Consider the following 11,788-nt stretch of genomic DNA (forward strand, 5'->3'; position numbering starts at 1 on the left):
AGAGAGAGAGAGATACAGAGAGAGGGAGAGAGGGGAGGGTGGAAGTAACTACATTGCCAGTACCAATGGCGTGGGCATTTAATGGTTGTCTGCCTTAACATCGGACTAGTAGACACTCGTAGTTGTGACCCTGTTGACTATAACTGACATGATGTTACAATCACGTGATACAACATATTGAAGTGTGTTGACCATCTCGATATTTCTGAGAAAGGAATCTACATAATATCCCTTTAATACGATTGTCGGTTTACTTCCTGTTCTTTCGGTCCCAATCATTAATATTCATCAAAACCTGTCTCGGTGGTTCTCAACGACACACCTTGGAACACATGAAAAAATAGCGGCACACCTGGCTAAATATATAATATGAAAAATATTTGAATTTTGCAAAATAAAAACATGGCAAGTCTTAGACGACATACAATCGTAGACACAGACACATAGAATGACTTAAACTAAATAAAGAATATTTTTTGATAATTTATATTTTAAATATATTGTCTAATGTCTAATGGGGCCCACTTCCTCAGGGGTCAACTTGCCATTGGGAAAGCTGACAACCAGGCCAGGCCGCCACTGAACATGAAATTTATCCCAGAAGCGATATCTACTGTAGAATGTGTTATGTATTCCCGTGTGAAGACGCGCGTGGTAGGTCAAGCAGACGAACTTATGGTATCGCCGAGTGACCTACTTAGTGTGGTTACATTTTGAAGAGAATTCAGTTGTTTTGATCAAGCCAGAATATTAAGGTTAGTTGAATCTATTGCTTCTTTTTCCTTTTTCAAATCAAATATCGCTGACCTAAATCAATAGGTCAGGCAGTTCGATCAGAAACCAAATTCTTGAAAAGAAATAAATTTTGTTGTACAGAGGCGGTGGTTCACTAATGGTTACTATAGGAACGGCCCCGGAAAAACCATTTCATATTTATTTGCTTGCTACAACCGACAATCTGTCATAGTATATTATACATTTCTTGACAAGGAATGGGGTCGCCTGTCCAATCTCGTGGGTTTTCTCCGGGTCCTCCGGTTCCCCCTCCCCACTGCTAAAGACCCCTACGTGCAAGCGAATTATTGAAATAATATTAAATCATAAGTTAGTCCCAAAATGGCCTAGTTTGTGTTGTCCAGTTGGCGTTAAACCCCATCTCTCTCTCTCTCTCACTCTCTCTCTCTCTCCATCTCTCTCTCTCTCTCTCTCGCTCTCTCTCTTGGATATGTTATGGTGGTCAGGCCGTTCATCTAAATTACATAAAAATATTTAACTTTGACATGGTGAATTACGGAATGTCCGTTCCATATTTTAGTGTATAGTTAGGTTATGGTGGCAGCTAGGCCGTACAAACTAAAGTATACAAATATTTAAATTCGGTAGGGTGATTCGGTCAGCGCCATATTTTACTGTATGTTACGTCGCCCTTTATTTAACAGGATCCTCAAATGACCTAAAGCTAAACGGACCGTGGTACCGGCTTCTGTGGGCTGTAGGCGTACATTCTTGTACAAGTGGAATTGTAGTCGTCTTGATTTAAGCTTAAAAGGAAATTATGGGAGATTAGATAAATAGTTGATAGTTCTCGCTATAACAGTTTAAAAAATGGATAACGTAAATATATTTCTGAAAATTTCAGTTAAATCGCTCCACTCTCAACCGTGATATTAGCTTTTCAATTTTAGGCTAGCTTCGATCATCATTACTAGTGATCGTGCTAGTGATCATTGAGCTTCTACTGCAGACTATAATATATATGATATAGAAATCTTTTGATGACCACTTAAAAGACTTATTGAATTTCCGCGATTTCCGTTAGTGTATCTCTAGAGTTTTGCCCCTTGTTTGTTTCGAAAAATCTTGTGAATTCCCGACCGCTTGAAATGTCTATGCATTGTTCAAATTAGTGAAATGGTGACGCCTGTAGACCAATCAAATTTTTGTCCCGCATTCTGAATGACCTAGTTGCCTTGGCCAAATTTGGCATTCTTGCATAGTTGTGTATGTAGATCGGCAATGCAATGGGGTTTAACGTCCTTTTGTTCTGCTCCGACTTGGCTAATGAAGACGGGTGTATGTGAATCTAACTTCATTCATTTGCCAAGGCCAAATTAGATTTTGTTGCGTATTAGTTTGAATATGTTTTAGTCCAAATATATCCATGGGCGTGGACTTAGAATCGGAAGGGGGGGGGGCGAATAGGTCTTTGTTCCCCCCCCCCCTCATGATTTTGATCGCCAGGACAGATTTTCAGGTTTACATCCACATGATGGTAAGTTTGTTTCTACGTATCTGGAACTGAATCGGAACTTGGAACAATAATTGCCATTCTTCAAGCGACAGTTTTCGGCCGCCGCCCCCCCCCCCCCGCCAAAAGGTATGACACATCCACGCCGTTGAATATATCATCAAAGAGTTTGTACGTGGGAAGGCATCTTTAAATAACCTGTTATAAAAATCTAAACTAAATTAAAATTATTCATTTATAAACTTAGATTAAATAGCATCCAATGTAGAGTGTGCGGGACATAAAACATTAAACCTTACATAACTCGATTTAGAATCCTTTTACGATGTTCTAATAAAAGTATGATAACAAAATGTAGCGTGTTCAAACATGATAATAAAATATAGAGTTAAACATTCTCATATAGTATGATAATAAAATATAGAGTTATAAATATACTCATATAGTATGATAATGAAATATAGATCGTTAAATATTGCTATAAAGTACATGTATGATAATAAAATGTAGAGCTTCCAATATTCTCATATAGTATGATAATACAGCGTTAAATATTTCCATATAGTATGATAATAAAATGTAGGGTTTTGAATCTTATATATATATATATTTGTGACTGTCGTTTGTCTGTCCCTCTGTCTGTCTGTCTGTTCGGGGTTGGCGGCTACCACTTCCGGTTTCGGAGTTATGACCCCCGAGCGAAACCGGTCTGTTCGGGGTTGGCGGCTACACTAGGTCTGCCCCGAGTCTGAAATTTGGGGTTTAGGGGTAGCTCGGACCGAGGAGTAACATAGGCCAGGTGGCGTTAGTCTACCACTTCCGGTTTCGGAGTTATGACCCCCCGCGCGAAGTCTGTCTGTTCGGGGTTGGCGGCTACATCTGCCCCGAGTCTGAAATTTGGGGAATAGGGGTAGCTCGGACCGGGGAGTAACATAGGCCAGGTGGCGTTAGTCTACCACTTCCGGTTTCGGAGTTATGACCCCCGAGCGAAGTCGGTCTGTTCGGGGTTGGCGGCTACACTAGGTCTGCCCCGAGTCTGAAATTTGGGGTGTAGGGGTAGCTCGGACCGGGGAGTAACATAGGCTAGGTGGCGTTAGTCTACCACTTCCGGTTTCGGAGTTATGACCTCCGAGCGAAGTCTGTCTGTTCGGGGTTGGCGGCTACACTAGGTCTGCCCCGAGTCTGAAATTTGGGGTATAGGGGTAGCTCGGACCGGGGAGTAACATAGGCCAGGTGGCGTTAGTCTTCCACTTCCGGTTTCGAAGCTATGACCCCCGAGCGAAGCCGGGTATCCTGCTAGTATTCTCATAAAGTATGATAATACAGCGTTAAATATTCTCATAAAGTATGATAATAAAACATAGATCGTTAAATATTCTCATATATATAGTATGATAATAAAATGTAGATTTATAAATATTCTCATATAGAATGACAACTAAAGATAGAACCTTAAATATTTTCATGATAATAAAATACGGAACTTGAGATATGTTCATATATTCAAGACATATGGCAATTGGTCGATCATTCATATGGAAGACCAAACTGCTCTTTATTCAGTGTTCTTAATCCTCATTTCTTAATTCATAGTCCTAGAAATAAGAATTAAGGACTATCAATTAAGAACTAAGAATTAAGAACACTGAATAAAGAGCTGTTTTGGTCTTCCATACATTCATACTATCGAGTATTCTCTTTAGTATAATATTCAATGCTAATCAAACGACTATTAACTAGGGCAATTACTGGTGTTATTGTCAAGTTAATATTGAATGTCAGTCCTACAAATGTGAAAAAAGGCCAGGGTTCGGTATACAGGCTTCATATACTCATCTAGCTTCACATCGCCTGTAAGCCTTTCATATAATGTTTTATTCCTGTGGGACGACGCACCGGGTTTATCAAGCAAACAACGAGTGATCTACTTAGTGTATTTTGTTTTTAAAGAGAATTTAGTTGTTTTATTCAAGCCAGCATATTACGGTTAGTAGAATCTATGGATTGTTGTTCGTAAGACGCTCGCTCGTTGGCCTGGAAGTGGCGGGTTCTCTTCCGGTGTTGGCCGAGAAAGTTCATCGACATTTTCCGGCGTGGTTTCTCTTTGTCAGTGGTACAGGGCGGAGGGTCTGACAAGGACAGCTGTCAAGTCGTTCGGATTGGACGAAACCTCGAGGCTCGAGGCCCCGTGTACACATTGGAGTGCACATAAAAGACCCCTTTGCAGATGAAACTCGATATAAGAGTAGGCCCGTAGCGCCGCTGTCAGGGCAGAGTGTTCATTATACCACATTGTATGGCCCAGTCGGAGCAGAATAGTACGACGTGAAATCCCATTTCATTTCATTTCGTTTCGTTTTTTTTTAAATTAAGGATCATTGCTTTAACCGATCAGATGTCATGAGTACAATTATACAATTAGGTAGGCTATGGTTGTCCGGCCGTATAATTTGACAGGCTGACTCACGCATGAAATCATAAGGTTTGTCATAGAGTCAAGTAAAGTGGTTTCGATTCTTCGCTGGTACGTGACGAGGCGTAGATCGCTTGTACAAGAAAAATCGTGGGTTTTCTGCGGGTTCTCCGGTTTCCTCTAACTGCTAAAAACCCACACACGCAAGTGAATTATTTAAATATAATTGAACCATATGTTAGTTATAAAATGACCTAGTCTGTGTAGAGTGGGCGTTAAAGCCAATTTCTCTCTCTCACATGGTTCTATTGTGTAAATGTAGCAGTATTTCAACACCGCCACGCATACAAAATGCATAACAGATGGTGGAGAATACGCCTATCTCGGGATCAAGCAATCGTGTCAACTATGCATATTCTAATCAAACACAGACTCGATAAGTTTGATTATAATCAGTGAAAATCTTCGATCGGCATTTCAGGGATTGCAATGTCAATCAGAATATAGTTGAGTTTCATTCAGTATTATGATATAGTACCAAAGGATATACTAATAAAACTGGTTGTGGTTTCATCTGGTTTATTATAAGATTACAGGAACAACAATATAACTATATGATAATGTACAAACTATAGGGGTGATATAGGCTATGCCTGTTCCCTGATCCCTTTTCATAAATTTGAAATGAAATATTGTTTACAAAAAAAAAAATTCTACAATTCGTCGTGGTGTAGCAATAATGACTAGAGCTCTATGTCACACCCCCTTCCATTGTGGTGCACCCGCGTTCTGTCTTGAGCTTCCCAGTTCGTCTAGTGGAAATCTACAGCCCGTCTCTTTTATATCCAATACCTAAGATTATCTCTTTGATAAGCATATGGCAGGCTACATAACAATTGATGTGTGATAACTTATTTGACTACTATTTGGCCATTATTGACATACATCAGCTAGACTGATTGTATCTTCAACTCACAACACAGCTACAAACCACTGCTGCTTAATATTATATAACAGTTATCTATCTTTCCTAAAGCTGTGAAGCAGCCAAAATATTTCTGAATTAATCATCATTTTTCTTTTTTTTTTAAAGTTGACAGGATGAAATATTTATAAATACATAACAATAACATAACCATATACCATATATATTAAACGTACATTATGCAAGAGCAAAATCTGCTTATTACAAGTTTTTCTTTAGGCCTGAAATGTTATCTAAATTATCAATTAGACATTAATTAACTTATCCAGACCATAATAAACTCTCGATGTCAAGGCTAGCCTTCGATGTTGGCTGGATTAGATTCCTATATGCCGCTAACGGCTATTGATAATTAAATCAATAAAAGTGGATAATCGAGACTATGCTGTTTATATTAATGATTTTAGTAATGATGACCGAGACAAAGCAAAAATTTCACTCGCTCATAGTGGATCAATTTGACTGAAATTTTCAGCAAATTACCTTTACACTATCTAATTTTTAACTATTATAGCGAGAACTGCCATCTCTTTATCTTATCTCCCATAATGTATCTTTAAGGATCTTGTCATATTACTTTTACTCGAGATAAGTAATTATGAATATTTTAAACACATATAATTATCTTCAACAAGATATTTTCTGTTGCTTTATCTTCCTATACAAAACAAACGACAACAAAAACTAAAAATCTACCGTAATGCTCTTAACTTGAGCCAACCCTACCTCTGAGGGTAATACATATTAAAAATCTACCATAATGCTCTTAACTTGAGCTCATAACCCTTCCGCTGGGGGTTGCATTAATATTATGTAACAGTATTTACAAAGATATGATGTATTGAACGGTTGTCATCATTTGGCCTCTATTGCAGGCTATGTATTATAGGATACAGCTTTGATTTCAGCCTTGATCGTCTAGGTTTGAGGCGTGGTTCCCCCATTGTCAGTGATGCAGGACGGAGGGCCTGACAAGGACAGCTGTCTAGTCGTTCGGATGGGATGCAAAACCGAGGTCCCGTGTACTTATTGACGTGCAAGTAAAAGATCCCTTGGCAGCAGGAATTCGATATAGGAGTATGCCGTGTTGCCGCTGTCCGGGCAAAATTTCCCTCATAGCACACTGTATAGCGTATGCCCGTCTTCATTAGCCCAGTTCGGAGCAGAACAGTAGGACTTTAAACCCCATTTCATTTCATTTGTCTAGGTTTGACTGGCGTGGTTACTATTGTAACTCCCTACTCGTGGACTTATTTGTTTAATCACGGCTACCAAAATTAGATGGGGGGTTGGATGGCTGAATGGTTAGCGTGCGCGCGCTGTATCATAAAGTCTGTCATTGAGTCGACTGGCGTGGTTTCGATTCCCCGGTTGTACGTGACAAGGAGTAGGGTCGCCTGTCCAACCTCGTGGGTTTTCTCCGGGGCCTCCGGTGTCCTCCCACTGCTAAAGACCCCTACGTGCAAGCGAATTATGTAAATAAAATTAAACCATATGTTAGTCCCGAAATGACCTAGTTTGTATCGAGTGGACGTTAAACCCCATTTCTCTCTCTCTCTTTCTCCCAAATCTGATATATATTCTGCACAAGTGATCGATTTTATATCGAAGCAGATTCCCCTGTTTTTAACAATAGGCTCGTCCACATACGACACATTCTTTCAAGCTCACTAAACACAACATTATTGGTTCTCTCAGAATTCAAGGGGGGTTGGATGGCCGAATGGTTAACACGTGCGTGCTGTATCATAAGCTCTGTCATTGAGTCAACTGGCGTGGTTTCGAATCCCCGGTTGTACGTGACAAGGAGTAGGGTCGCCTGTCCAGCCTCGTGGGTTTTCTCCGGGTCCATCGGTTTCCTCCCACTGCTAAAGACCCCTACGCGCAAGCGAATGATTGAAATCAAATTAAACCATATGATAGTCCGAAATGACCTAGTTTGTGTCGAGTGGACGTTAAACCCCATTTCTCTCTCTCTCTCTCTCTCTCTCTCAGAATTCAAATGGTCGTCTTATCCTACATTTCGTCTTCTATGTTTCCGGATGCCTTTTTAAAATCATTATAGCATTGGTTAATTACACCCCAATGACGTAGGGAATAGCCACATATGGACATTGGCCTTGAGATAATATCTGGTAAATTCACATTTAAAGTGCACAATATCCGTTTGAAATATAAACAGATATGACTTGTTTATGACAACCCAAAACAAAAGATAAAATGACTAATCACTATCCCCATGTAGGCCCTTCATTCCGTTAGATAACTTGTGACGTCTAACTTGTTTGGAACCAACATTAGGTCGAGGCCATACTATTGTTACAGTTTCTCTGAAATATTTTGATTGGCTTAAATTTCTGCGATTTCCGTTTATAATATCTAGAGTTAGTCCCCTTGTCTTCTTCGTAAAATCTCGCGAATGCTCGCGCGACAAATGTTATCACCTGACCTGCTTGAAATGTATATGTTCAAATTAGTGAACTGGTGAAGCCTGTAGACCAACCAAATGTTTGTCCCGAATTCTGAATGGTCTAGTTGCCTTAGACAAATTAGGGTTTCTTGTATATTTTTATATGTTGATCGGCAATGCAATTGGGTTTAACTTCCTGCTGTTCTGCTCCGACTGGGCTAATGAAGACGGGTGTATGTGACTCTAACTTTATTCGTGATTTGTCATGTTCACGGAAATATCATAATTATAGCGAATAGAATGCATTAATTGGTTTGTTTATATATCTTCAGACACGTCATGTGATTGGACATCACGAAGTCATCACTTCTTTTGATTGGACAGCAAGACGTCAAGATTTCAAACACCAAGGAAACAAGATGGCAGATAGAATTCACAGACCGTATTTCGATTTCAGTGAAGAATTAAATTTCTTTTGGACTAGCCTAATTTTACTACTGTTTGTGTCCATGGTCACAGTTCTCCGATACGTATTTTTAACTTCCCTTATAACCTGCTGGACTCCGGCCCAGTTTGCATTGCAACACAATGTTTACACTCATCAAGAATGCTGGAATCAAGACCGTGTCATGGTAGATGGATTTGATAATTTAATGCCAGACCACGAATTTCGACCCAATTCGTTCAATGATAAGACGTTTCATCGATGGATTCCGATAGTTCTTGTTTTCATGATGTTAGGATTCCAGATACCACGTGCTTTTAAGATCATGACGGATCTGCTTTTAGGATCACCGACCGCCATGGTGAGAGAAGACATTGGTACTGATCCAAGAACAGACAGAGCCCAAGAACTGGCCGATACAATTAAAGAAGCCGGAGAGAGGAACCGAGTTATTCGTACGATGATATTTTTTCTGGTCAAAATTCTCGTGGGCCTCAACATCATCATTCAGATGTCATTTGTCAAGTGGTATTTCCGGGATTCTGTGCAAATTATTGGTCGTAATAATGAAACCGTTGTCACTCCTGTCCATATGTTTCCTAAAACAATCAGGTGCCATTTCGAAATACGACAAATGCACAACGTCCATGACTACGACGTACAATGCAAGATGCCGGTCAACTATTTACTTGAACAGTTTCTTTATATTTTCTGGTTTTGGCTTTTGGGCGTTGGTATTTACACTGGCCTCGTTTTCATCACCCAGTTGGCATCGCTTATTATCCCGCCGTTTGTCAGGCTTCGGTTCCGCGGAATTATTCCAGATAAAGATCTGAGTCAAAGAGGTTTTTGTTTCGACGATGCGTTGCTGTATTTGTCGGATATTGAGCATAGTTCAGGATTAAGCATGGCCAGAGAAGTTGCTGTCAAATTATGGATCTCGCCACCACTCGTTCAGCCAGGAATTGGGGCGCATAACCCGCATATTGTTCAAAATCCGGTTCGTCAGGATGTTCTCAAAACGCTATAAAGCTGTTCGATTCGATATCGGTTATTGTGTTTAACGTGTAAAGGCAGTTCTCAGCTGAGCTCCATGGAAAGCCATTATTGTATTTTTAACCGGATTCTGGTTTTTAATTTAACGTAGGTTGTCTTTCCTAATGGGATAGGTTAACTGAATTTCGAAATCTTAAAATTTATAATCCTAAATTTATAAAATCTTAAATTTAGAAATATTGAAATTAAAAATCTTGAATTTAGAAATCTACAATTTTCAAATCTATAATTAATTTTGAAATCGTGAATTTATATGTAATGACGTCATGATGGAGTATTGTATGTTTTTATGTTACTGATAGTGTCGTTATGTCTTTAATATAATCTGATATTTACATATGACGTCATGATGAAATGAAATGGGGTTTAACGTCCTACTGTTACGTCATGATGATGTTATTTGGAAATATACCATGTTTTTATAGTGACCTTATGTTGAAGTATTTGATGTGTTGATATTGACGTCATGTTGAAATGTTGCATGTTTTATAGCAGTTGATACCAGGGCTGGCTGAAGGGTTCTAAGCCCTAAAAAGGGTAGATCAATTGGGTTGAAACTAACCAACCACATTATAATACGAGTGCTAGCTTAAACGTGCTAAGCCTGAAAAGGATAGATCAGTTTGGTTGAAACTTTTTCCACCAACAAGATAAGTAGAATCATTGACTGAATGGTAGACATAAGAACTGCAACTGTAATGTCTTTATTGTCTTTACACCAAACCATCTTGTGAACCTACCCACAGAAATGGAGAAAACTGGCTATACGCCATTCATCAAATAACTGCAACTGAAAGGAATAACCCCAACACAGATACATGGCGACATGGTATCCACTTTAGGGGATGATACCTCTTCCTTTTACACGGTAAGGAAGTTAAGCGTGGCAGAAAGAGCCTTGACGATGACCCGCGACCTCCAAGGCCATCAACAGCAACCATTCAAGAAAACATAACCCAGGTGCATGCCATGGTGATAAATTATCGACGATTGACCACTTGATATATTTCTCAGTATTGTGGGCATCTCTGATGAGGGGTTGAGTACAATATCTCCACCGAGTTAGGACTTACAAAAGTTTGTGCAAGATGCGCGCCATAGCTCTTGACTGCAGATTAGTTATGTTGCATGTCAGGAGTTATACGAGTGACTTTTGACCCTATGATGTCAAACATTTGATTAACCAACCCGAGTTGATGTTTCTAGTAGGATATCCACAATTCCGTGAATCGCGCGCCAAGAACTCGCTGCAACAGATCGTTTCATAGGCTAATCCCTCACATCAACCAGAACGCAGGTTATATAGCAACTCTTCCAGATTCTAGTGTAGTAAAGACAAGTAAAACGAAATTTTGAACTATGAAAAAATCGAAACGAAATAGGATCTGTGTTATAATCAGACTGGGGTGACTGTAGAAAAATTCTTTCTGAACGGCATCCAGGTCTTGCAACATCGTTGGCAAAAGTGTGTACACCTCGAAGGGGGAACTATTTAGAAAAATAAATGGAAACCATCGACTTCGTACAGGTCTTTCACAGATAGGCATAGACCTTTTCACCCAGCCCTTGCATTTACTGATAATGACGTCATGTTGAAATATTTGATATCTGTTGATGTTTTTATATGAGATAATGACGTCATGTTGTAGTATTGCATGTTTTTTTTTATATTATTTGTTATTTAGTTATAATGGCGTCATGTTGACGTATTGCATGTTTTTATATAATTTGATATTTCGTATAATTATATACTAGCATGTTAAACGTTTAATAATAAATAGTTATTCATCAGTTCATAGACATAGAGAGATCAATGGGGGTTAAACGTCCACTCGACACAAACTAGCTCATTTGGAGACTAACGTGTGGTTCAATTTTATTTCAATAATTCGCTTGTTCGTAGGGGTCTTTAGCAGTGGGAGGAAATCGGGGGACCCGGAGAAAACCTACGAGGTTGGACAGGCGACCCTACTCCTTGTCACGTACGAGCGAGGAATCGAAACCACTCCAGTTGACTCAATGACAGACCTTATGATACAACGTGCGCGCGCTAACCATTCGGCCATCCAAAGCCCATAAATTCATAGAGTTTATTTTGTAGGACCTTCTTCTTCTTGTTGTTTTTCTTTTTGTTGCCTTTGGGAAGATGCTCGTTAGATAGAGTCGAGGTCTCACCTAATTTGGCTAAGATCGACAGGAAACTTGCTATGATTGCTCTTTGGACAGTTGTA

The 11,788-nt window shown here is 39.5% G+C and overlaps 1 protein-coding gene across 2 annotated transcripts; it reads left to right on the forward strand.

Moving 5' to 3' along the window:
* The first annotated feature begins 623 nt into the window (after positions 1-623).
* LOC126824079 (innexin unc-7) lies at positions 624-11,353 on the forward strand. Of its 2 annotated transcripts, none has more exons than XM_050553260.2 (2): positions 624-755; positions 8,389-11,353. In XM_050553260.2, exon 2 carries the CDS (start codon positions 8,476-8,478, stop codon positions 9,529-9,531), a length of 1,056 nt encoding a protein of 351 aa, XP_050409217.1. In that variant the 5' UTR covers positions 624-755; positions 8,389-8,475; the 3' UTR covers positions 9,532-11,353. The 2 variants fall into 2 exon arrangements, with proteins under 2 accessions (XP_050409217.1, XP_050409216.1); XM_050553259.2 differs by lacking the exon at positions 624-755 and adding an exon at positions 4,061-4,234.
* Positions 11,354-11,788: the final 435 nt, after the last annotated feature.

The sequence above is a fragment of the Patella vulgata genome, chromosome 6 (genome assembly GCF_932274485.2).
Source record: "Patella vulgata chromosome 6, xgPatVulg1.2, whole genome shotgun sequence".
Lineage (NCBI taxonomy): Eukaryota > Metazoa > Mollusca > Gastropoda > Patellidae > Patella > Patella vulgata.